This window comes from Aythya marila (assembly GCF_965140915.1).
Source record: "Aythya marila genome assembly, chromosome: 3".
Lineage (NCBI taxonomy): Eukaryota > Metazoa > Chordata > Aves > Anseriformes > Anatidae > Aythya > Aythya marila.
Genome location: NC_139044.1, coordinates 43,433,296 through 43,459,381, shown reverse-complemented (window position 1 = coordinate 43,459,381; position 26,086 = coordinate 43,433,296). Strand labels below are relative to the sequence as shown.

General features: G+C 44.0%; 3 protein-coding genes across 3 annotated transcripts; 1 reads left to right on the top strand and 2 right to left on the bottom strand.

Moving 5' to 3' along the window:
* Positions 1–5,540: 5,540 nt before the first annotated feature.
* On the bottom strand, positions 5,541–10,778 carry PSMB1 (proteasome 20S subunit beta 1). The gene is made up of 6 exons (XM_082757392.1): positions 10,584–10,778; positions 9,603–9,710; positions 8,151–8,232; positions 7,581–7,710; positions 7,172–7,278; positions 5,541–5,817 (listed from the first exon to the last, which is right to left on the bottom strand). Exons 1-6 carry the CDS (start codon positions 10,685–10,687, stop codon positions 5,632–5,634), a joined length of 717 nt encoding a protein of 238 aa, XP_082613518.1. The 5' UTR covers positions 10,688–10,778; the 3' UTR covers positions 5,541–5,631.
* A 46-nt stretch (positions 10,779–10,824) lies between these two features.
* On the top strand, positions 10,825–20,316 carry TBP (TATA-box binding protein). The gene is made up of 8 exons (XM_082757391.1): positions 10,825–10,911; positions 11,940–12,181; positions 12,839–13,170; positions 14,298–14,385; positions 16,410–16,501; positions 17,651–17,818; positions 18,117–18,211; positions 19,143–20,316. Exons 2-8 carry the CDS (start codon positions 12,128–12,130, stop codon positions 19,220–19,222), a joined length of 909 nt encoding a protein of 302 aa, XP_082613517.1. The 5' UTR covers positions 10,825–10,911; positions 11,940–12,127; the 3' UTR covers positions 19,223–20,316.
* An 894-nt stretch (positions 20,317–21,210) lies between these two features.
* PDCD2 (programmed cell death 2) lies at positions 21,211–26,077 on the bottom strand. The gene is made up of 6 exons (XM_082756329.1): positions 25,582–26,077; positions 25,253–25,501; positions 24,047–24,238; positions 22,881–22,996; positions 21,887–22,003; positions 21,211–21,628 (listed from the first exon to the last, which is right to left on the bottom strand). The coding sequence occupies exons 1-6, from the start codon at positions 25,877–25,879 to the stop codon at positions 21,449–21,451; spliced, it is 1,152 nt and encodes a 383-aa protein (XP_082612455.1). The 5' UTR covers positions 25,880–26,077; the 3' UTR covers positions 21,211–21,448.
* Positions 26,078–26,086: the final 9 nt, after the last annotated feature.

Genomic DNA, 26,086 nt, shown 5'->3' with positions numbered 1-26,086 from the left:
CGTTTGGTTGCACTGTTAAAGAGCAGTTTGATGTAAAAGCCTCACTAGGTACCAGCTGAAAACGCTTTGCATCACCCTTTACAATGCTTTTACTTCGGATTTTGTGGGTTAGCTCAGGGTGAGCCCTTCCCTTGGCTTTCGCAAAAGGACATAAAACCCCAGACTTTGTGGCTTATTTCAAATCAGAGAACGAAAACACACTGCATAGCTCTTCCAAAGACAAATTATCTTTCATTTTTTAAAAATCCCATCTAATTGTCATTAATCAAGCCATCCCCTGCGCTAATAAGATGGAGGCGGGGAATGGAATGCCGCCCCGGCTCAGGCAGCTGTTGAGCATGTCAACCAGTTTCAAAACGCTTGGCAGAAGTTGTAAATGCAGTTCTAATGAGATCGACTTGTCTGCAACTAGCAAACAAATACCAGCCGCACCAAACTGTTTGTTTGCTGTGGGACTTAATGGAGATTGTGTTAACCATTCCGCAGTCAAGGGGAGATGTCAAGAAAAGTTCAGATCAAGCGCAAGGCAGTGACACTGGAATGCAGCTTTCTCCAAAATGGTTGCTCGTACAAAACCTAAGAAAAAGCTCCCCGCTCTTCTTTTATTTTTCTAACCCTCCCCACAGCCACCAGGCCTCTGAACTTTCTGCAGGCTCGGTGCATGACACTCTCCGCAGAGGCTGTGGAAGCAAGCTGCAAACAGAAACAGGCGGCGTGAGGATGGGCTCCTGGCAGGGGACACGCTCCCGAGGCACCCTGCAGCATCCCCACCTCCCAGGAACAGCTCCATCAGTGGTCCAGGTGGTCGTGGAGAAGAGAGGTGGCGTTTGGCTGATCCACCCTGGGTCTCACACAGAAGAGCACAGCAATGAGAGCTCTATAAGTAGCTCAGTGAGCCGCCAGAGCTGACTGGTGAGCTGGTTACAGCCCTTTTGCACAAGGCCTGGTTAAACGTGGCTTCGGTCCAGAGGAGCTGTGACCCCGCTGGGCTAAGCCACCTCATTTGGTGCGCCCTGGGTAAATCAGCACAGCAGTGAGTGCTTGGACTAGAACCGAGGAGGTCACCAAACCCCTGTGGCTGGAGAAAGCTAAGCAGGAATACCTACATTTCAGAGGTGTAAGCCAAATAAACACACCAAGAGTGAAGCATCTATATTGCTGCAGTACAATTCCCAGTCTTCTACACCTTGTTTCTCTTCTTCAGCAAGAATGAGAATCCTGCTTCGCCCCTCTCTTAGGGTTCTTTGGTGAAAGAGCAAAGCACCAGTTGCATTTTGGATGCCATCCTTATCCCCTTGCTAATATCCCTTTAATTTGTCTTGTGCCAGAAAAATTAATTATTGCAGGCTAGAGCAAAGTTGAGCAGCTTGACAGAGTCCATCCCTACCCTCACTTGAGCCTCCGAAACGAACAGCGAAGTTGAACTCTGCCAGCAACTGTTCGGAACAGGGCCAAGAACAATCTAACAGGAAAGATACTGAGGATTTTTTTGTTTGTTTTTCTGTTAAACCATGTTTTTGTAATTACGAAGACTTTGTTGAGATTGCTTAGAAAAGGAAGTGCACATAAAATGGTCCATACAATTAAACTAACTACATATTAGAATTGAAAGAATATAAGGCTGGTCTCACTGTGTTGCACCCACACAGACAAAACCCCTCCTCAAAAGGAATTTGTCCTGAGAAGGCAGTTCTGGAGACAAATCTTGGTTAACTTCAGGCCTATGTGCCACATTGTCTGTTTTACAACTGCCCCAGTTGGCCTAAAAGCAAAGGACATTCATATTAAACAAAAGCCGACTGAAAGAAAGAATTTGAAAGCTGTCACTCCCAAATCCTTTTCAGTCAAAAGTTGGTTCCTGACTCCAGATCAGGAGCCCCAAACAGGGCAGCAGCTACTGTATGCTCTTAAAACTATCTTCCACTAGCCTCGGGAAAAACAGGACCGCTTTATTTTGCTCAGATTCACATGAATGCTTTTTTTTAATCGTTCCCTACTTGCTCCTGCCACTTCGCCCCAAGCTTAGGTTTGTAAAATCCAGAGTCACTCAGCAGAGCACTTGGAAAGCCTACTTCTTCTTGGTTTCCAGTTTGGATAATTCTGCGGTATCAAAAAAAAAAAAAAAAGTTTTTCCAAGTGTGGGAAATTACAGCGTTGCCCCATAAGCATATAAATAGTGGAAAGGAGCGAGTTGCAGTAGGATCACTTCAGATTGCTATACTTCAAATCGTGTTTTATAATTCCCATATCACTGTTTTTCCCCATGAAACAGCAATAACATAGAAGCAGCCCGCTCCTGCCTCCCCCCTCACAGAGGCATCTCTCTGTAAAAAGGAGAAATGTCTTCATGGAGTTAGAGAACCCAGTGCTTGTTCTGTAAAACAACATTTTATGATTCAATCTTGAGATCACCTTAATAAAGGGAAATTCAACTTATCCTCCACGCAGCAGTGACACAGTGAACTAGCTCTAGAAGCACGGATGCAGTATATATGCCCTGTCAAGCACTTTCACTTTCCATAATAACAAGCCCCCTCCCCTGTACACAAAATGGATTTGACACATAAACAATCCTGCTGAAAACATGTGTCTAAAATAAAGCAGGGTCTACTTCCTTACAAACCTAGTCGTCAGGGCTGATTCTGACCTTGCGCCGTCCCTTATATAAGCAACAGTGTGCTGCCATTTGGCTGGGATCAAAATAAAGCCTCCCATCCCCTCAATAAACACTACTGCGAAGCACGTTACAGTGGGAAACGGGTGAAGTCTGCATGACTATTTTTACCCACCCCGTGTGTAACGGTGGTGAGGCCAGCTGGAGCAGCTAACTATTGCCATCTGAAGGACTGGGTTAGTACTGCTCCAGACGAAGAGGAGCTCGCTGTCGCGGCTTTGTGCACTTGCTCTTTTGCCATGTCACTTGCAAGCACTTGATCAGGGTGGTTAAAAGCGCTTGTGCCAAGATTAACCAAATTCTGCAGCACAGCTGGCTTTTGAAACACATGTGTAACTTAATACTAAAGGGTATTGCAAGACAAACGTTTTTCTTCTCCCTTCTCTTCCATCAAAGTCTAAGAGAGACATCTCATCCCTAGCCAAGTAGAACTGCCAATGCCAGACCTCTGCTTCTAGGAACTGTGAGTGGTATTATTCTATTTATTCTTCTTATTCTTATTATTTTATTCTTCTATTTGTTTTGCCTTGCTGTACCTCCACAGTGTACCACCCTGGGCAGCTGTGTAACTAGATAGTGCTCACAGTACTTCATAAAGCATTAATTGACATGGTAGACAGTGCAACACGGCTACAGACCTGATTTATATACACAAAGCACCAGCACAAAACTAAGGAGGGTTGTGAAAAGTCAGGGAATTCCTGAAAAAATGACATTGGTATTTCATGTCCAACAAGCCTGTGTAAAAGCTCTCATCCCCTGCTGGTTCTTCAGCCAGACATACTCCACAGGAGAACTGAGAAGGACACAAAATGGCCATCTCGTCTGCACCAGTGCTCCAACCAGACAGCACTGGTGCCCAGTAGCAAGAAAACATATATCCTCAGTACCTGTTGTATCTCCCCTCTGACCTGAACACTCAAATCACCTGGCATTCCTCCTGAAACAACTTACCGAGACAAGCCTAGACACCTCACACTAGAACACGTAATTCTTTACGTCTGTTGGACGTGCATTTAGTTTTCATATAAACTTCACCTTTGAATTACGAGCATCCAAATTCGAAATCAGTCTTTTAAATTGAATCAGTGCAACTCTCCCACACATTTGGCATCTATCAAGAACATTAAATTCATTCAGGTACAAATTAGATCCTTGTTTGTTGCCTTTCCTTAGTAACTGTTTTGCATATTGGAAACAGAGCTGTCCAAAAGGCAGGCATGCCAACATGTTAGCGTGAGCTGCTTACCACTGCAACTTTAGTACTATCCAGTCTCACTGGAGTCCAGCAATTGTGCAAAACTAACATTTTTCATGAGACACTTTAGCAAATCAGCATGGAATTGGTATCAAAGATAGCTGAGCTGAAGGTGCTTTAATTTAATTTATTGAAGTAACAGTGTGTACTTAGTTTAGCATTTCAGGTTTGCGTTTCAAGTAGATGCAAGGTTTTAGTTCTTGGAATTACTGCACAGTGTTTGATTTGCTCAGTAAGGCACAGCCTGTAGCTACAAAATCAGTTCTACAACTAACTGTGCCCGTTTAAGATGGCTTTTGCAAATAATCTCAAGCATCCCTGTAAGTTACTGGAATGTGCCTGGAAGTTCTGACTTGTGGGATCAAGTGACTTCAGCCCGGGATGCTGTGTCCCTTTACTGCTGCTGATCCCTCTGGGATGAGCTGTTCCCTCAGTGGGAATAGCGGCCCAATAGTGGCACCCAGTGGTCAAAGGGTTTCATGAGCAGTAGCAGCTTCCCAAAGTGCTCAAGTTGTCACTCACTGGATTTCCTAAACACATCCAGAGTCCTTTGAAACACACCACGTGTTTCACTGTTGGTGTCAGAGTTACCTGCTGTTTGAACTGTCCAGAAAGCCGGAAACGACCATCATTGATGAAGACTAGCCAAAGCTAAAAAAAATTGCACGACACCCACAATGCTGCACCCAAGGCAGTCAGCCACCTTCAAACAAGCCACAAGCTTATTGCAGGCTCAAACAGAATTGTTTTTATAAAGATCAAGCATGGCACCTCAAGCAAAGAGATATTTTTTTTATATGTCCTTTTCTGAATGGGTAGAGACTGAATAAATTCCTGTACAAGAGATGATTCTGCCCTTGATTACTCATCTCTGCCTTTTTGAAAGTCCTAGTACCCAAGCCAGATTCCCATGGATCTGACTGTCTATGCTTGCTGCAGTTTCCCAAGAATCAAAAGCTAGTAGGACTGACAGCTTCACCCTCAATGTTAACAGGCTTCCAGGAATCTCCGCACTAAGCTATTATCCATCAGAAGCCAGAAAAGGACACTGCTTCCGTTTTGGACACCAACCAAATACAAATGTGGAGGTGAGTCAAGATGCTGAGTTCAGGGCTAAACTTTGAAAAGTTCCATGTATCATCCTTCCCTCTTATGCAGATAAATTTGTTTCAGGCAACTCAGATTTATCATCTGTAAATAAATACAGAGAGGTCAGATGCCAGAACAGCACGTCAGAAAGATAAACAAGAAGATGGGAAAAGTAAGCTATGAAGTACGGAGAAGACAGCAGGAACAAACACAACAAATGCTTTTCTCACTAAACCAAGGCTGAACAGAAAGCATCATCAGAAAAGCTGTCAATCTAATTTTAGCAAGTTCACAATCCTCCATGTTGTAGCATATAGGACGGCAAGAAGAGGATTAAATTGACAATGTAATTAGATCGATTAATAGATGAGGATGAGATGAACCAAATTGACCTAGACAAACACTTAATATCATCCTCGCCACAAATTGTTTGGGTTTCTAAAAAATCAACAAAAAACCCCCACACCAAAAACACCACTATCACTTCTACCAGACAGAAAACACTCGGCATTACAGTAGTCAAACTTCTTGAAAAAATTTAATAAGACAAACATCTTCACAATACAGTTAAATTGTATTCCATAGATTACATGTTTGTATGTGAACTGAATTAGTCTTTCCGTAATTGGATGGTTTCCTCTTTAATTCCATCTTTTGTGACCACACAAATCTTAAGTGCATCACCAGTGTATACATCTCTCTCAGCAGCAGAAATAAAGACATCTTTAACCAGCTGCAAAGCCTTTTCCAGGGTCAGAGGTACATGCTCCACATTTTGCATGTTCTTGAAGCCAATCTAAGAAGAGATGAAAATGCTTTTTAAATGAAGTACATTCCATCTAGCACGAAAACTGTTTCAATCTCTGCACTAGAACGAGCAGATTTAGACAACTTAAAAAGAAATGATTAGTCTGTTTTAAAAACAGAGTTGGCAAAAGCAGTACTCCATACAGTTTATAGCTGCGTGATCAGAACTTTACCTATGCTGATATTCATACATAAGTAAACGGAAGCAGATCTAGTATAAAGCATAGCCTCTCCTACCACTATTCAGCATATGCAAGATACTGATCTGTTTGTTCAGAAACTTCTCGCTGGGTTAGCAGCATCAGAACTGCACACAAGCCCTTTCTCCAGTCATTTCATAGTTACAGCATTTCTTAGAAGCAAGTTTTCCTAAATGCACCTAGAATTTAAAATAATAGCCCATAATAGAGCATGATCTGCCCCATTAAATATATTTTAGCCATTAAGTAAATGTTAGAATTGGAAGAGTCATTTACTCTTCCTCAAATTCAGAAATTATAAAAAAATAACACAACTTATGGCAGAAAATGTTTTATTCTCTCCAGTTAATGATGCTTAAAACTGAAACAAATCTGAGAAACTGGATTTTTAAGGAAACTGGAAAAATGCTACTCCTTTCTTAGCTGGCAAAAAGCGAGAGCGCTTACTGCTTTTTTGAAGCACTTAAGTTGTGTTGGCATCAGGCTCGACTGACTAGCAATACCAGCACCAATATCTAAGAACTAGATGAGTAAAATGTGCTTTAGTGTTTCTCTAATTCAACAGTTAACAGCTTCAACTAAATATGAAGATATTCAACTATTTGACAGACGTAATTAAATAAATTTCCAGCAGTTTTATGCAAGAACATTTTTAGAAAGTAGTGAATGACTTGTACACAACTTGAAAATCTCAGAGTTAAGGTGTTAAAATGCATTAAATACCCCAATTAATTCTATTATCTTAATTTAGAATTATTTCATGGTAAGTAATAGGCATATTTACATTATCAGACAATGGAAAAAACAAAAAAACAAACAAACAAAACAAAAAAAAAAAAAAAAAAAAACAACAAGCTTCTGTGGGAAGCAATTTCTCAATTAAAACATTTAACTATATTTTAAACAGAGAGCCCCCTGTAGCTTATTAAAAACCTTAAGAGAATCCAAAAGCAGCACTTTTGGACTTCTCCTGAGAGGGTGGAAGCACACAATTTGTGAATTTATTTTGGTAGGATTAATAATACCTGTAGTACATTTAAACCTTCTTTCAAAAGTAATCTTCCTCAAAAGTAAAACTACATTAATTTGAATGTCACAAATCTTCACTGAGATCATAAAACCCAAACACTAAAATTATTTTACCTGGTTATCAAGCAAGGGCTGCAGCATGGCACTTGCTGATCCACCTGCTTTGAAAGAATCTCTCTGGTACGAGCCTACTGGATCGAAGCTATAGACTGCTCCCTTCCCTTAAAGAAAAAAAAATACATAATCACAATCCAAAAAGATTCTCTGAAGCATCAGTTTCATGAGGACATTCTGGTGAAAACACAGCACCTGGCCAGCCTCAAGGAAGTCCTTTACATTGCACTGTAGCTTCCACACAGAAGTCATTATTTTCATTAGGGATTAGTTAACATTTAAAAGTCTCTTTAGAGGAACCTCTCTGGAGTAGGTCTTCATATTTAAGAATCTCTACCACAATGAAAGGCATGAATAAAAATAAGTGCAGTTGTACTAGTAACATTTCCTTAGTCTCTTCCAGTCTTACCTTCCTCATCAAGTCCACCAATGATGTTGTAAACGTAGTAAGGGAAGAAACGTCGGGAGTACAGGATCGTGGACAGCATTGCTGCAATAGCCCCAGTAGTCATGGTCTTGTTATTGGAATGCTTGTACATCTGCAAACAGCACACCACATCCAAGGCAAAAGTCACACACTAAATTTTATACTCAGTCAGGATTACACTTTTGAAACCTTGTTACAGAAGAGATTGAGGCTTAGCAAGATGATCAACTAGCAAGATGAGCAAAAACACACTGGTCTAACCGTAAAGTCTTATTACAGGCCAAAATTAATATTTCCGTGAGATTTTGCACAGAATAGATGTTGCCTCACGAACATTACCCTCTTCAGTGCTTCCATCCTTTAAATTTGTGATGTTACACTTGTAAGAACACAGCATCAATTTCACCAGCCTGATCTTTCACTAGCAATGCAGCTACAGCTGTGATACACACAGTTGAGGACAAACAGCAAAAGCCATATTTAAACACATCATGGGTCTCAAATGCAACACTAAGAACAGAAGTTTCTAAATACATTGAGATAGCTAGCTACCTTTAATCTTGCTTCAATGATTTTAGTAAGCGTCAGGCAGTCCCCATGGAAACCACTGCATCCAATGACCGTTCGTTCTGTTCTGTAAAACAAAGTTTTGTCGGGACTTTAATTCCCTGTGAACTATATACACCACTTTCTTACACAGTAGATTATGAAAACGTGAAATGTATTTCCAGTTTCTCCAACAAGATCAGAAACTGTTGTCTAAAATGTAGTAACAGGTATTTCCTGCACCTAAAGGGAAACCGCAGCCTACATCTTGGGAAGGACTCATTCAGTACAGGACTACACAGGTGTCATTCTTCAGTCTACTGACTACTACAGCAAGACTGACCAAAAAAAACCACTTCACTCCTTCACGCACCCCTAACCCTAGCTATTACCAAGCTCCATCATATCAGTCAACCCAGTTTTACTCCATCTGGCCAGGGGACTGCTTTAAGATTTTAAGATGGTTACATAACATTTACAGTGTAGGTGGTTTTCTGTGTCAGCACAACAGAAGTTGTTAGCTACAGAGGTACTGTAGGTTAGCTCTTCGTTCAGTCCCAAAGCATTTTGTAAATGCTAATTATGGGAACACACATTTGAATTTTAAACTCTAATAGATCAGTGACAACCTACAAACACTGACATATATTTTATAGGATTAACACTCAGCAATCACTTTCAAAATAAGTTCAAAATCGTCTCTCACTGTCACTACAACCACCCAAATTCACCATGTGCTGCACACAGATTGTGCCAAAGCAATTTCCATTTAGGCAGTAACACAATCAAAGACACAGTACAAAGTTAGCCAGGAAAAAAATCAGCTCATATGATTTTGTGTCATCGACAAAAAAATTGTTTATACAGCTGATGGCAGCCTACCAGGTAAACACCTCCTACATTTAAAATACGTATTGTTTATATTCTTTTGAAACCAAGAGGATGCTATCTAGGTGAGTCAAGATAACCATACAACAAACATGAAAAGTTGAAAAATGAATTACGGACACAACAATTATGGTTTACCTCTCTGAAAATAAACACCCTGTGAAGTGACAGATGGCTGACTAGAGGGACACAGGACAACAGACAGTGGTGGGCACACTCATGTCCCGGCAAAGCAGAACTAGTTACTACAGAACTATGTTTTGCTACAGTTAAGACAAAAGTTCTTCTGATTATCGGGTCAGAAAAGGCCCTAGCTTATATTACAAAATCTGGTACCATGCTAAAAATACTGTTATCAGCAAAATTCAACAACACACAACAAGAAATCCAGCTGCATCTGGAGCAGCACATCGCAGTAAGAGTCACCATGACTCAGAAAATCAATTCTGTTACTATCCTTTTTTCTTGAGAATTTGGCATAAAGAAAGTAGATCACTTCATGCAGGTGACATGCTCATCAATACGCATTGATCTTTCCTCCATTTCAGTTCTTACAAGGTATGGACTTACAGTTTGTAGCATTTGGGACTGTCCCGGCTGTGAATTGCATAACCTTCACTCAGTCGTGTGTCAGAGGCAACAATGCAAAAGTCTTCTCCAGCAATTGCCAACACCGTCCTTAAAAAAGAATGTTCATATCATCATGACTTCTGTGACACAGCTTTTATTTATATATTGAGGTCTCTTCCAACCTAGACAATTCTATGATTATATATATATATATATAGATATATAGGTGGCAAATAAACAGACGAGAGCTCTCTAACCAGACTCACGTTGTGTCAAACATCTTATCAGATTCCTTAGTATGCTTCCCATTAGGCATTTCCCTGCACATTACTCAGGATTGTAGGGAAGAAGACACTACGTACTGAAGAGAACATACGTGATTCTCTGCGTTGACTGTAAATCATAGGAAAATTTGGTAATATATAAAACAAAAACTAGACAGAGTGAACTACAAAATATAGATGTGCGGTAAGGAAAGATCCAATCTCCTGTAAGTGCTTGGATTTCCAAGCAAGAACATTCCAGCCACGTATCAAACACCAGTACTGCTTTAAATTACCTCTTGAATTAGTATTGCTCTTTCAGTTTGACATTATTTTATATTACTAATTTCCAAATAATAACTTTGCGCTTGTTAATACACATGCTACCATTAAGTAATAATCAAATACCCTTTAAAAAGTGGTTAGATATGACGAAGAATACATCTAAAGAACAGCACGCCGGCTCGGCCCTGCCACCCCAAGGCAAGAATCACCTGCCCGCAGCAGTTATGACCAAGCAGTTTCCAAACCCGTCACGGACCCAGAAGCAAACAACGCGGCCGTTAACGGCTGCACCGAGCGCTGTAAAACCCGGCCCCGCGGGCAGGGCCCCGCCCGCACCGACCCGTGAGGGCTGCGGGACCCCAGGCGCGGCCGGGCCCCCTCAGACACACAGCGGCCAGCCCGGCCCAGGCCCGGTGCCGGTGCGAGGACTCACCCTCCGTTGAAGGTGTAGGGCGAGAAGCGGTACTGCAGGGCAGCCCCCTGCGGGCCGAGCCCCGGCAGCATCCCGGCGGTGGCGGTGGCGGCGGCGGCCAGCATCCCCCCGGCACCCGGTACCGGCACCGGCACCACAGCGCTGCCGCCTCACGGCAAAATGGCGGCCGCAGCCCCCGGAAGCCCGGCCCCGCGGCCTCACCGCTGCCCTCACCCAAGATGGCGGCGGCGGAGGCGGCGCGGAGGAAGTGTCGCGGTCGGGGCGCGCCGGGCGCGGGGCGCAGCTGGGGCCCGCCGGGGCTGGGCGGCGGCGGCGGCGGGCGCGGCAGGTACCGGGCGGCCCCCCCCGAGCCCCTCAATCCCTCCTCTGGACCGCCCCGGGACGCGGTGCTTGGGGCCGGGAGGGGAAACCCGGCCGGGAGGGACGAGGCCGTGATGGCGGCGGGGCCGGGGGGCTGAGGGGGAATGGGGGTGGGGGGAGGAGCGGCCGTTAACGGGCGGGGGGCGGCCGTTAACGGTCAGGGAGCGGGGCCCGGGCTGCTCGGGGCCGGTGTGGGGCTTCCCGGCGCGGGGCCCTCGGAGCCGAGAAGCGGCCGGTAACGGCCCGGGGAGGCCGGCCCGGGTGTGCCGGTGGCGCGGGGCCGGCCCAGCAGCGACCTTGGGGCTCTCCGGCGGCGGGGGCCCCGCTGAGGGAGCCGTGAGGTACCGGGGAGGCGCCGGGTGCCGCATCGCAGCCTGCAGGCTCGCCACGTGCCTCGGTTGGTGCCGTAGCACGGGGATGTAGCGAGTAACAGGCACGATTTGGAGAAAAAGCACCACACAAATCGTGCGTGCGCTTTGTGTGCGCACCTGAAATTGGCGCTCACTTGGTTTTTCCCCTGTAAAGCACGCCACAGAGGTTTATTTCCTAAAACTGGACAAAAGAGGGCTTCGTAGCTCCGGTTTGAACAGGGATGCTACTCCCCCTATAAACGAAAATATTTTTGGAAGCCCGAGCTGTAAAATTGCCCAGGAAAAGATGAACAAGCAGCGTGGGGCTGTAAGCTTGCCAGTCTGTTGCTGGTAGAGTTCGATTCTAAAAAAAAAAATCAACGTTTTTCAAAGCAAAGCTTGCAGAACGAACGTGGATGCCTCATGCTGTTTGAAAAGGGGGCTCCAGGGACTTGCAGGGGTTCCCAAGGCCCTGCAGAGTGTGCCCGAAAGAGGTTGTTGTGTACATGGTGCGTATGTGCACGCGTGCGTGGGTGAGGGCTCTTATATATATTTGTACGTGGGCGTCTCTTATCTAACTTACCAGCTGATGGTTTTGTTTTTTGTTTAGCCAATATTCTCAAGATACTATTTCTTTTCTTTGCAGGTTCTGTTTAGTATTTCAGGCTCGCCACACGCGTTTCTCTGGAGCTGATGTTTTTGTAACATTTTCAGCTTGGCTAAAAGGCTGCTCTGCTGGAATGCTTTAAAGGGTTAGAAACCCCTTCGGTTTGAATTTAATTTCAGTCAATTGAGGGAAATATTTCTGATCATACCAAAGAAACAACTGGAAACATGGATCAGAACAACAGCTTGCCGCCCTACGCTCAAGGCTTAGCCTCCCCTCAGGTAAAAAGAAATGATTTAATACGCAACTGTGATCTGAATTGCTTCGTGAAAGTGTCTGTTGTTTCTTGCATGTCATCTCTAGGTTTTTGTTTGCAGATCCGAACAATTCTGCTACACATAGCATGATATTAGTTACAAGCAGAATTGTAAAACCTTCGATTTATGTATCCAGAGATTTAAGAAACATACAGATATATTGATTTCCCTTGAGTTGAAGCATGGCTGACAGATTGTAAATGTTAATTTAGTTTTGGTCATTGCTGTTGGAACCCTTTAAATTACCTTACATGTAATGGACCACAGCTGTGCCATGAGTGCATTTGGTTCGATGAGTGCAGTTTTCATTCAAGTGATTTTAAGTAAAAAGTGTGGTTCAAATTTGTGACATGCTTGCAAGGTACTGTGAGAAACATATTGGCATGGCTGGCTGGTGACAAACAGCGCTAGAAATGACAAAGCGGTGGTGGTCGTGTTTCATTTTCTGGAAGAAGGGCGTCTTCCAAGGGTTTTCTGTTTTTAGCAAGTTACTAATATGCCTCAGGTTTGATATGATCAACTAAGATGATTTATTTTTAGACTACCCCTTCACGCTTTTTTTCCTTAAAAGCAAAATGGATCACCGCAGGATTCATGGTTTTTTTGTGCTTTTTTCCACAGGGTGCAATGACTCCCGGAATTCCGATTTTTAGCCCGATGATGCCGTATGGCACAGGACTGACACCGCAGCCTGTCCAGAGCACCAACAGCCTGTCCATCCTTGAGGAACAGCAGCGGCAGCAGCAGCAGCAGCAAGCAGCACAGCAATCTACATCACAGCAAGCGACGCAGGGAACATCTGGTCAGACCCCCCAGCTCTTCCACTCACAGACTCTTACCACAGCCCCCCTGCCGGGAACCACGCCTCTCTACCCCTCTCCAATGACTCCGATGACTCCCATAACTCCTGCGACACCAGCATCTGAGAGCTCTGGGATAGTGCCGCAGCTACAGTGAGTGTGTCGTGTCCTTTCACAGGACGTGCTTTTCGTGCTTAATTTATCAGCGTTGTAACTTTTAACTGCATGCACTCTAAGAGTCCAGCATGCTTTACTTATAAAATAGTCTGAGTTGATAATCTGGTGTTTCAACATATGTGTACCTTGAAATATATTCTCATTTGTAACTTGCAGGTTCACAGAAAAGTAAATAGCCCCAACTTCACTGTGCATAGAAGTTTGTTAGTGGGATATTAAAGCAGACTGCAGGAACTTTCACAGCTGAAAAGGAGTTAGATGGGTAGAGGGAAGAAACCAGCTGTTAGTCTAGGAGCTAGTGTTGAATAGTTTTTAATATTACACGTTCCATTTTCTATTTCATTACTACAGTTGAGCTTGTGATTAGGAGGAAATAACAACCTAGAACTAGCTGAGGTTCAGGTATGAAAGTGTTTTCACTGAATCTTAGCTTTAAAGAGATTTCCACAGCAACTTATGGAAGCCCCAAAGAGAGATGGGTGGTAACCAAAGGAATTTTGCACTGAAAGAGTAGTTCCTACTGCTTTCCCCCACACACACCTCCACCCTGTTGAAGACCTTTAGATTTCAGAGTTTTACTGGCAAACAAACGTCAAAAGAAATTTTACATCTAGTATTTGCTCTTAAACTTTTTGGAGACCTTCTTTCCTATCACCTGGCAAGGGGTTTATCTGTGAGTGCATTCTCACTTAGTCCTGTACATCTTCTTCCTCCTTGAAGGGCGTACAAGGGAAAATTGTTGGTACTATTCCTCTTTTCCTACTGCACTTCTCCTGTTCCCAGCAGCTTCACAGAATGGGCCAGGGGGAGCTCTCAAGCTCAAAAATTTTTCCTGCCAAACTGAAATAGAGATTTTTCTCAGGAGACACTTTTCATAGTAGCTGGCAGAAAAGGAGGAATCTTCAATCATGCTTTAGGAGATAATGCCCTAAAAAAGAGGTTCCAGAGCCAAAACACTGTTCAGTGTGTCTGTCAGTAGGAAAGATCTCATTCAAACTCTCTTAATTAAATAAAAAATGAAATCAGTCAAACATGCTAAAATGTGTAAGATGCATGCATTCTTTAATTTACTTTTTAATTGTATTTCTGTGAACTATCTTCAGGAATATTGTGTCCACGGTGAATCTTGGCTGCAAGCTTGACCTAAAAACCATTGCGCTTCGTGCCCGAAATGCTGAGTATAATCCCAAGGTAAGAGCAGTGGGTTAGAACTTACCCAGTAACAGGTATGTCAGAAGCACAGGTTTGGGGCATACTTTGTTGTAATAGCTCAAACGAAAAAAAAATTCTTCATATATATGCAGATTTATCATAGAGTTAACAGAATCATCTAAGTTTCTTGAAGATTTCTGTTTTAAATCAGTAAGAAATGTTGTTATGCTGATGTAGCTATGTTTTACATGAGGTTGTAATTTAGTAGATGTGGAAAGATCAGCGTGTTTAGGAAGAAACTAACTAACAGTGTAATACACTGGCAAAGTTTTTTGTTGTGGAGCTGTCCTGAGCTCCTGTTCGTGTGGGCATGTTTGTTGCTTGTGCTCAGAAAGTTCCTTTTTTCTGTTGCCACAAAATGTCTGATGCTGAAGTTTGTTCCCTGTCTCCCAATAAGGAGAATGGAAGGAAGAATTCAATTTCTGGGCTCCTGCCAGAGCCACGGTGGTTCTGTGTGTGCTGTGGCTTCCTCCATCCAGCTGCTCCCCTGGAAATTGCTGTGGCAGCAGTGCAGTTACTGGTTATTTTATCATCTCACTCCCCCCACCAGCTCTCTTTTCTTTCATGTTGTCCCCCAGTACTGCTACCATCTCCTTGCTCCTGATGGCTAGGTTTGGTGAAATGGCAATTTTTTATTTTTTCATGTCTACTTCCAAGCTGACCACTGCTTCTGACTAGCAGGTTGGAACAGCAGTGACTTAAGCCATGGGACTTTGTAAATTTGGGGAGCTTTGAGCAACAGCAGAGGCCCTGGAGCAGCAAATCAAGAAAATGAAGTTGTTTCATTTTTCTTCTGGGTGTCTCCACTTGGAAATGTTATCTTTGCAACCACGGTAGTTGGACGCTATGTCTAATAGAGGTGTGGATGTTGTGTAATTGAATTGGCTCGCCTTGGGAAGAGTTCGGTTTTCTCGGGATGTGTTAGTTTATTTTGGTTTAGGAGGTGGGATTTTGCTATGGTTTGCCTGAACTCTGCTCAGTTGAAGCGTGCATGCAGGCCAATATAATAAATAATTGTTACCATAAGTTTGTACCAGTGATGCTGTTACACGATTGCATGCGAGTAAGATGCTAGCGAGGCAAAAATTTGAGCATACTCTGAAGGTAGGGTAGGTGTCTGTGTAAGCTCGTGGGCTAGAGTGATCAATATGGAAACGCTGTTTACCACAGCAGAGAGAAAGGAGGGTTATGTAATACACTCCTGACTTTTAGTCAGTGCGTTCATCTACAACAAAAAGATGTTGCTTGGCTGTGTTATCTAAGCCACGGTTTGTCAAATGTGTTGTTAGGTAACCCACGCTTCTGCCTTGGCTATGTCAGCAGAGCATTTATGGGACTGCAGGGCGAATTGGTCCAGGTTACATGTGCCAAACAAACAGCAGGGCTTGTGCCTGATGCCCGGATCAGTTTAACACTATCTTTTGCTTCAGAGTTTAAGAATATTTATAAATGCAGGTAGAGATGTTACAGTACGTAAAATACAAAGCTAGAGCTGAGCATGCTGGTGTGTTGCACTGTGGTTGGTGGTCGAGGTGACTTCTTACACAGACCATGGCTTCTGACTTTTCGGCCGTTGTTTGACAGTAATACAACGGTGTCCAACTTTTTAAGGTAAAGAAACAAAATGGATCATAAAATATTTGCTTAGTCTTCCATCCTGCTTATAACAGATCAAGTTTCAAGACATGGAGGAAGACTTGGTGTTAAGATTGTCTCTTTCAATCTGTCGCAAATGCTAGTGGTATTTTTCTGTCACATGCTTATTAATGAAAGATGATCTTAATAAAACAGGATTGCAACAGAAAAAAAATCCTTCCTCTTTGACTCCACCTCTGCATGTGTGGGAAGCTACTTAAAATTTACTCAAAATGCTTGAATCATGAGTGATCTGCAAGTATATTTGAATTTAGTATTTCTTTGCAATGGCTTATGTTATGCAAACCTGGGCTTGGTGTGATGATCACAGTGGTGTGTCACTGACAGTCTCAACACTCACATTTCAGCGTTTTGCTGCTGTGATCATGAGAATAAGAGAACCACGTACTACTGCACTTATATTCAGCTCTGGAAAAATGGTGTGCACAGGAGCAAAAAGGTATGTTTAGCTGTTACAAGCAAACTAATTAAAGCTGTCTTTTCCTTTGAAACCACAATGCTTTAAGAATACCGATGCTTGAATACAGTATTTATATAAAGTCAGACAGATCCAGTTAAGCTTGCTTCCCAAATAATTTCAAATAGACAAACGTTTATGTTCTTTGCAAAATGTCTTTTTGTAACTGAAAGGACTTCCTTGCTAAAGAGGAAATGAGAGTTGTGTTTCTGAAGCTCTTTCATACAGTCCGATAAACTGGCTGAGGAGATCATTATTCACTTTTTTTTGGCTTTGCAGTCATCTATTTTTTTCCCTGATAATTTAAGAATTTCAAAGACTGCACTAAAACCATTTAAACTGTAGGGGCAGTGGCAGGGTAAGAGTGATGGGGTATTTGAATAGTTTCATTCATCACAGGCCAAGAGCTCGAAGTCTCCAGTCCCTGTAGTCTGATCTGTTCTTAATGTGATCATTGAAGCATGAGAATTGGAAACTAAACATAAGCTTAACTCCAGTGGGCAGAAGAGAAATTCTGCTCTGAAGAAGTCCTTTAGGAATCCAGAAGGAATAAGCTAATGGGCAGAGATGAGTGAATAGAGCCCCACAGGAAACACTTTCTCTGCCTGGGGATGCTTGAAATTCCAGGTTTCTTACTCTGCATTAGGAGCAACTGAAAACTTCACAAAAGTGAAGCAAACTGAGTCTGCAATAGCAAGTAAGGCCATGCAGTTGTGTTAAACCCAGGTCTGGGTGCCTGGGCTGAATCAAGCAGGTAATTTGGGCAGTTTACAGATTTTTATAGGAATAGCATTTTGTAGCAGTAGTAATTCCAAGTTTTCACATCTTACTGGAGGGACTCATGTACATATATATGAAGTCTGTGAAAGACGTGGCTTTTCAGCTTTGTGTTTGCTGCTTTATAAACAGTGAATACAGTGCCAGTCGTGTTCAGGACTATAGTACCAAAACTAAGCGTAAAAACTAGAGTTAGTTGTTAATTTTAGATGCAAAAATTTTGCATGCGACTCCCCTTCCCATCCCAACGCACACCACATTTTTTTCTCCAGATAAATATTTGTGGTCTAACGCTATTTGATTCAAGTAATACTTGACTGAGGAAATAAAACAGCTATGTTTTTCTCCCTTCAGTGAAGAACAATCCAGACTGGCAGCAAGGAAGTACGCAAGAGTTGTTCAGAAACTGGGTTTTCCTGCAAAATTTTTAGATTTTAAAATTCAGAACATGGTGGGCAGCTGTGATGTGAAATTTCCTATCAGATTAGAAGGACTGGTACTCACACACCAGCAGTTCAGCAGGTAAATAAAAGCTTGCCTATGTTTCATTCTTGCTGCATACCAGCTAGCTTAATTTGGCATGTGTTTAGATCGTTTCCTCACACCAGAGAGGAACCTAGACCTCTGTTCCTGTCACTGCTCTGCCTCCGGTGTAGCTGATGTAGCCCAGCATCAGCCCATCAAAATCATAGTCTTTGCTGCTCTCTCCCAGTTTCAGTGGAGTCTGCCCCTGCTCTGTCCACTTCTAACAGTCCTGCAGATGAAAGGCTGGGACATGTCCACAAGCACGTTGAAACCCTGTGACTCTCTTCTCTTCCAGCTACGAGCCAGAATTGTTTCCAGGCTTAATCTACAGAATGATCAAGCCAAGAATTGTTCTGCTTATTTTTGTTTCTGGAAAAGTGGTTTTAACTGGTAAGTCAAGGCAGTATTTTATTCCAGTAGGTTGGATTTAGACTGTATTACAAACAATGATATCAGAAGTCTGCAACTTGCTAGGTGCTTTCCTTTAAAGCTGACAGTACTGGGAAAGAACAGCTAGTACAGCACTCTGCGGAGGAGATCCCACAAAGCAAGCCACGTGTACTTGGCTAAAGCCATATAAGCAGTGATCATGAATCCTAATTGGGACTGCACGTGCCCCAAAAAAGCCGTTGAGAGCACAGGTAATGTGCCTAGGAAAATCTGAAAGCCTGCTTTTGTGCGCTAGGTGCGTGACTGAGCTGACTGCTTTATAGCAGCTTGGCTGGGGGCTGCTGCCATCTTCCTTTGGCACAGCAGCCCGGGAAGGGGAGGTGGCCCAGCTCGAGGACCTCCTTCACCTCAGGCACTCCACCTGCACCCTGCCTTTTCCTGTTGTGCTGAGCCTTACTGTGTAGGGGAAAATGCAGCTCGCCAATGAAAGGAAGAGAGTGCCCCTTCACCATAGCAGGTGGTAGGCTTCTGCAACACCCTCCATTTCCAGACCTTGCTTCCTCATGGGTTTGCGCCCTCTTGAAGAAAACACTGCTGGTTAGGCCTTTCTGCAGAAGCACCCCGTTGGCTGTGCTTTGTAGTTGGGTCTCCTCAGAAATTGCCTAGGAGAATCTCATTTGTGAGTATAGCATTAAGTGCAAAGAGGCTAATAAAGTCCAGAAAGTTTTTTGTTTGTTTTTTTTTTCATTTATCAGCTTTTTCACTGTTTATTCTAAAGTATGCTTTATATGAAATGTGTTTTTAAAAAATAGATGTAAAAATAGGGATCACATACATAAAGCTGCATTCAGATAAACATTCTAAAAGCTAAAATGAAGTATTTAATGCTGGAGAAAGGCACAAACTGACTTAGTTCCCTCTCTTTTTCTAGGCGCTAAAGTTCGAGCAGAAATCTATGAAGCATTTGAAAACATCTATCCTATTTTAAAGGGTTTCAGAAAGACAACGTAACAGTTTCTACAAGTTTCAGAGAAATTGGGGGTACATTTTAAAAGGCATTGCATATGGCACAGCAGTAACGAGATGGACTTCAGTGAAACTGCAACACCAGGACTTGGACTATTTCCCAGTTAGTGCCTACTTCCCCGATGCTCAAGGGGAATTATATTGATTACGTCTACTGAGTTACTGTGAGTTGCTTTACTGGGCTGTTCCTGGAGCAGTCTCTTCAAGTTTTATTTATATTCTAGCTTTTAAATAGTTTTAATGCCAGTTCTATTAATAGAAAATCCATAAATTGGTTTAAGAGACAACTGCAACTGTGTCACTCAGTGTATAAACCACTTAAGTTGCCATGTATATATGTTTTAATTTTCTTCCATAAGACCATGGTTTTTATAATTTTAAGAACTTAAGCTTTTAAATTTTTTCAATTTTAATTTTTTTTGTGCCAGACACATTCCCTCTTTCCAGTATTAAGCAAGACAGAATAAATTTATTAATGAAAATGGCTCACTGTACATATATATATAATATATATATATTCCTCCTCTTTCCTCCTTCAGCTCCACATGTACAATAAACCCTGTTTATACAATTACGGGAACTGTCTTACTGAATTTTAAAATTATGCAGCTGGTAGAGTGAAATGTATTAAACTTTTTTTTTAATCTGGATTTATAAAAAGCACATACACTACTGTAACTGACTTGTCAGTTTGAGGAGAATCTTAACAGTACTCTGGCTTGCTTACCGGTAGCCATGTCCTTGGCACCATTTAGCTTGAATATTTCTAGTATGTTAAAACAGGGGGTGATTGGTTAAAGAAGTTTGTGTTCAAGTATGTGTTGCTTCACATTCAACAGATGGGATTTATGCAAGTCTTAAATAACTACACTTGAGTGAATTGGAACAAAAGATTCTTGCTTAGCTTCTAGGCTTTCTTTAAATTACTTTTGTATTTTACCAACTACGCCAGTCTCACTATATTAGTGTTCCTGTAAAATGTCAAAGCCCTTCCGACTAGAGTCAGCATGTACATAATCTTCCCTTTGAACTGTGCTTGAAGCTTAATGGGCTGAGAACTAAAAATAAACTTTTTTTCTCCAGTACATTTCCAGTAATAACCTTTCTATGACTTGCACATTCTTTCAAACAGCTTTTACCTAAAACTAACCCCAATGTAACCACAGTCTCTTTACTTAATGAAATTGATGTTTCGTTTCATAGAAGATGAAATGATGGCTGGTTTTGCTGCCATACTGTTTGCAAGTCTGAAGTGGACTTACTTTATCCCTAGTCTTCTTGATACTATCAGGAAGCCAGTGTTAAGCAACGTAGCTTTGCCAAGGTAAGTGCAAGCCACCCAAGAACTGCATCACTGTCAGTGCTGCACCGTAAGCTGGCCAATGTTCTTGATTGATTGCTCTTGAGCAAACTCTGTCACCATCCATGCTTTTTCCTGATCTTTCCTGGAAGTGTAGCTCTTAGCCACAGGGGTAGTTAAGCAACCACTATGGTAACTTAAGCATTACCATTTTGTTCTTCTCTTGCCTCAGCTATACAGCAGTCACATACCCGAATAATTCCCACAGGAGGCACTTGTTTTAAGCCTCAACCAAGGCAGCAGTGCTAAGGTACGGTTCAGAGTGAGAATCAGCCACCACAAACAGTAGGTAGCAGACAGGCAAAGCCAGCTATCCCAGAATACATCTAAGCTGCTTCTGCATCAGACAGAGTTGAACTATTTCTGCATTCTGCTAATGTTTTTAAGTCAAACTGAATTACCAAGAATTACGATGTGTAGCAACTGTTGCTTTAGGCTGCACGTTGAGTGGTTGAGCAGTTTCACCTTCGCTATGACTGCTGTATGCCTGCGGAGCATCTTACTGCAGTCTGCTTTTCTCTGTGAATTCATTTTTGAGAAGCCCAAAGAAAACCCTGGCAGACAATCATCTTAAGTTCTTAAAGTTCAGCCGCCAACAAAAGACGCTTACCAGTCCAAAAACATCTCAGCTTTATTTAAACATTCAGAACTGAGATTTGAACCAAAATTCAATTAATAATTGCATCTGGCTTGTTGAAGTTGCTCCTCTGGAGCACCATAAAGAGGCTGTCACAGTCTCCTAGTAGTTGTATTGTTACAGGATAGACAGGTGTCACTGATGTTAGTTCAGTTACCTACTTGCAAAATGCACAGATGCACTAAACAAGGAAAACATAACATTTAGATGCAACTTAGGAACTTGATGGAAATTTAATAGAGGATGTGGAGAAGTCTTGTTTCCATATGAACTCCTCAACGTACTCGTTTTCATCCCCGCAGTTCTCAGCACACGTGTACACCACCAGCGTTCCCCAGTCAATGCTCTCTCCAAGGCTGTCAACCTGGAGGTGGTTCAGGATCTGTGGCATAATCTTCAGGGGAAAAAAAGGGGTTAGAGGTAGCCCACAACCGCTCTTTACTCTCTCTCTCTATGGAAACACACTTTTTAAATTGGAAAATCCTATATGGAAAAGTAATTGCAATAGTAAATACGGGCTCTGTACAAATTGGCATCATTATTTAGTACCAACTTCAACTCCTTTGCTCTAAGCATAAGTCAATGCCTACACAATTAGACCCGTTAAGCCTGAACTATGTTACCTGCATTACCTTTAAATGAATTTACATACCTGGAATTCAAATACTCTTTTGGCACCACATGCGCAATTTGGGATATCTTGTTCTTTGGGGATATTTTCCCTTGATACCCAGATTGGGCCTTCTCCTCCTCTGCAGTATCTAATGATCTAGAATTAAGCAGAAGGTTAAGTGATCAAGACTGCCTTCTCAGCTGGTTATAAAATGAGTGGTTACTGACGTAGACAAAGGTGTAAGATGGGTGTAGAAACAAGTCAATCAGCAGCAAATGCAGAATTCTAAACAAAACTGTTCTTTGCATGGACTCAGCTGGTTAAGAAAACTTGTGTAAGTATTCACGTAGCCTTCTTTGCAATTTATCCCTAGATCACTGTAGTGTGTATTTCTCAAATTAAGGGACCCATAAATGCTAGACAGGTATTTTAGCTTTGAGATGGAGGCAGAGAGGACTGATAGATGAGTACACAGAAGTGTACAGAGAAGTCAGGGATGCAGCACAGCTCTTTCTGTTTGCAGTTTTGAGTCTAAACACAAGGGGATTATCCTACTGTCCAAGATTTAAGTATTTTCAGACATTTGTATTCTTTTTTGTTCTATTACTATCTAAATACTTACATAGCTAATGAGGCCTTATCAGCAAGAGGGCACTTATGCATGGAGATGATGCACCTACCCCAAGCAAGGAGAAAACAGACTCAAGGTCTCCTACTTCTTAGACGTTCACCCTAATGCCTGAGCTACAAGCTGAAAAACAGAGAGACTTGCTGCTTTCTCCTCTGCTTTCATGGATTTCCTTTCATGTGTTTCCTTTGCATGGAACCAGGAACCGTGTTTTTGTTTTAAATAGTTGCATGTTTTATATGATCTGGCCCCTACAGAAGATTAGCCTATGTTAAAGTGTTTAGAGAATGAGGAGGCATTTCCATCACCATTTATAATCACAGACATGGAAGTGAAACAGGTGGAGAACAATGCTGTGCCAGAATCTGCAAGTTGTATGTATGCCCCATATACCTATATTCTGACCTGCTCTGGTTCAGCAGCTATTCGCTCTTTAAACATGCGGAAAATCTTGTCATCTTCAGTCTCATGTTTTGCCATTGCTTCCAGTGTTTCTTCATCTAAGGACTGACTCCCTTCACCTAAGCAAGAAAAAAAAAAAAAACAAAAAAACAAAAAAACAAGCAAACAAACAAACAAACACAACCCACAAACATTACAAGTTAATGCAAGACAGCCAAAAATTTAAAACAATGTTGCATCTGTAAGTGTATTTTGTTCGCAGCCATTCCCAGTGTACATCACTCTAAGACACGTTTTTTAATTTGTGACACCTAAGATCCTGGCACATATCCGTTTATTAGTTTTAGTAGCATTTTAACCATAGACATGAGTAATTGCACATTAGAAAGAGAAGGAGGTCATCTACCAACGTTTATGGCTTCCAGCAGGGATCGCTAAGCGCTAAGCCTTCAGCATGTGACATCTGGAAAAGGCCGCCCATGCTGCACACAGGACACACTTCCAGTTTCTATCACTGAGGCGGGCGTCTGCTGCACTCCTGCCACAGCCCTCCTACCTTCACATCAATGCAGAGCATCGAGCAGCCTCCAGCCAGCTTTAGGGCCAGCTGGGAACCCAGCAGCTTTCCCCTGTAACCGCAAACCTTGGCTGTGTGCAAAGCCTGTGCGGTGACTGCAAACACATTAATTTTGTGGAGAAAGGGCCTGCACTTCAAGTTCTGAATTCAAGGACAACGAAAATAACCTCAGGACAGTTTCCTTCTGGTAAAGACAACGAGGTTCAGCATGCATTTTCCATGTATTAAAACAAGCTAAACCGAGAGCCTCTAACCCAGTCTCCTGCTTCCCGCAGTGTCCAGAAAGAAGCAGATGCTCAGGACCCTGCTCATCTCACTCGAGTTTTAACGTACTTGAGCAAAGCACACAAGGGCACAGTATGCTCCTAGCTATCTGCAGCAGCTGCTCTAACAACTCCCAGGGCTGGGGCCCAGTGAGTCTCTCCCATAAACACACTTAATTAATATGGGATGTATACAAAAAGCCTGCACCGCTACTGACTACAGCTTTTTGTCACCAGTAGCTTAGATGGAACACTTAAAAATAACAGCATGTGGTATTTTAAAGAGGTAATACAGGCTTCGTTAAGAATTGCAGTGTCATGTTTCTTACCTGTGCTGCTACTAACTCTGTGTTCCTCCTGTTCTTCTGCTTCCTTTGATGTACCTGCAGCTCCTTTGTCATCATCAGGATCGGCCCTGCTGTCAGCAGGAAATTCTGGTTCCTCGGGTTCTATCAAAATCTCATATTCTGGGAACAGGAATTTGTCCTCGCCTGGAGCTGTCGTCGCATTCTCCGAGTTATCTGCAAAGCAGAAAACATCACTTCACAACGCCAATTCATATTTCACGCTCTTCTCACCAAAAGTATCCACAGCAAGCTGCGTAGCAAAAATACAGCCCAAACATGGCAACGGTGAAAAAAATACAAACCTACATCATTGTTAAATCTGATACAAAAATAAGAAAAATTCTAACAAGAGTAGAAAACCTACAGTAAATGATGCATTGCTCTGAGCCTTTGTAACTCCACATGACACGGAAGACAGACAGTCTTAGCAGCTGCATTTAAAAAAATCCCAAAGAACTGCAGTTTGACACCTCTGTGCATATCCCATTCTAAGCAGCATATGCACACAAGTCAAGTCTGTACTGGGTACCCTGAGGCCACACCATTCCTCATATTTGCCCACTGCATATTTTGAGGAGCCAAAGTTTCCACAGATGCATCGACGATGCCTTCTGTAACGATGGTACTAGTTGTGTTCTGTTATGTTTCATATTCTCACTGTTCCTGTTCCAGTTACATGACTCAAAAGCCTGACCCATAACTCAATTTGCATGAATCACTTTCTTTTACTTACTGCTTGCTTCCACTTCCTGCAGCCCCGGTTGGAGGGACTAGCTCAATGCCTGAACAGAGACACAGCACACGCTCACCAAGTTACATCGCACTACCAAATACTTTAAACACTCTGTACTTCTCCTTGGAACATCCCAGAAGTGTGAATGAGACGTCAGGGTGAGAGGGAAGGGCTGGCATAAGAAAAGGCTGTCTTCTAAAACAAATCTGAAGTACTTTTTTTCTACTGACCTGCACAGTGTCGTTTTAGTCATCACCTCGTGTGCTCCTTTACGAAGGCATTTTAAAGGCAACCCGCAAAGGGCACAAGCAGCGTGTCAGGAACAACAGCGTTGTTCCCCACACTCCTCCATCCTGCAGCCAGCCCCTACCAGCACAGCCATCCGCAGCCCTCCACCAGCGCTACCCCAGCGGCCTCTCTCAGCCAGCCCGGCTGGGGGCCCGCTGGGGACCCACCTGCATCCCCGGCCTGCCCGCAGGTGCGGCGGTGCCCGCGGCGCCAGTCCAGCGCCTGGTGCTCGGTCCCGCAGTAGGCGGCGCGGTGGCAGCGGCCGCAGGCGCGGGGCCCGAGGCAGCCGCAGACGCGGCACAGGCGGGCGCCGCTGCGGAGCCGCCCGGGAGGAGCCACGGGGCCCGGCGGGGGATCCTCGGGGGGCGGCTCCTCGGGGTAGAAGCGGTTCCGCCGCGGCAGCTGGCTCCGGAACACTGCGGGGAGAGGCGGCGCTCAGCGGGGCCGGGCCGGGCAGCGGGGCGCCCCCCGCGCCGCCACCAGCCCCCGTGCTCACCGCAGAGCGGCCCGCCGGGGCCGGGCAGGCGGTAGCAGGCGGCGCCGCGGCATGCGAAGACGAAGAGGCTGCGGTGGAAGGCGTCGCGGCGGCCGGGCAGCGGCGCGTAGAGCTGCAGCAGGAAGGCGCGGGGCTGCTGGCAGCGGGCGCAGCGCAGGGCGCCGAGGCCCGGCAGCCCGTCCTCGCCCAGCCAGGCCGGCCGCCCGCCCAGCTTGCTGGGGAAGTAGGCGCTGCGCAGCCGCCACGCGTCCTCCGGGCCGGCCGCCGCCGCGAAGCCCAGCTCCACGCCGCCCGCCATCGCCGCGGCCAGGCGGAGCGCCCCTCAGCGCCGCCCAACGGCCGCCCGCCAACGGCTCCGCCCCGCCGCCTCAGTGCAGCGAGCCCCCAGCGGCCCCGCTCGGCAACGCAACGCAACGGCCGTGAGGCGGCCGAGCCGTGGTTGAAACCCGCAGCTCCCCCCCCGCAAGGGTTTCGCCCCCCGGGCCTCGTCCCGCACGCAGGCAGC

What these genes read in the sequence shown, in the direction of transcription:
- PSMB1 (XM_082757392.1), bottom strand. Translation starts at nt 10,687, where the DNA reads ATGCTGGCCGCCGCCGCCACCGCCACCGCCGGGATGCTGCCGGGGCTC. An exon ending in AGTCCCAAATGCTACAAACT is followed by an intron (nt 8,233 to 9,602) that starts GTAAGTCCATAC and finishes TTTGTTTTACAG; the next exon opens with AACAGAACGAACGGTCATTG. An exon ending in AGCCCTTGCTTGATAACCAG is followed by an intron (nt 5,818 to 7,171) that starts GTAAAATAATTT and finishes ATCTCTTCTTAG; the next exon opens with ATTGGCTTCAAGAACATGCA.
- TBP (XM_082757391.1), top strand. Translation starts at nt 12,128, where the DNA reads ATGGATCAGAACAACAGCTTGCCGCCCTACGCTCAAGGCTTAGCCTCC. An exon ending in GGGATAGTGCCGCAGCTACA is followed by an intron (nt 13,171 to 14,297) that starts GTGAGTGTGTCG and finishes AACTATCTTCAG; the next exon opens with GAATATTGTGTCCACGGTGA. An exon ending in GTGTGCACAGGAGCAAAAAG is followed by an intron (nt 16,502 to 17,650) that starts GTATGTTTAGCT and finishes TTCTCCCTTCAG; the next exon opens with TGAAGAACAATCCAGACTGG.
- PDCD2 (XM_082756329.1), bottom strand. Translation starts at nt 25,879, where the DNA reads ATGGCGGGCGGCGTGGAGCTGGGCTTCGCGGCGGCGGCCGGCCCGGAG. An exon ending in CCCCGGCGGGCCGCTCTGCG is followed by an intron (nt 25,502 to 25,581) that starts GTGAGCACGGGG and finishes CTCTCCCCGCAG; the next exon opens with TGTTCCGGAGCCAGCTGCCG. An exon ending in CGGGCAGGCCGGGGATGCAG is followed by an intron (nt 24,239 to 25,252) that starts GTGGGTCCCCAG and finishes TCTGCTTTGCAG; the next exon opens with ATAACTCGGAGAATGCGACG.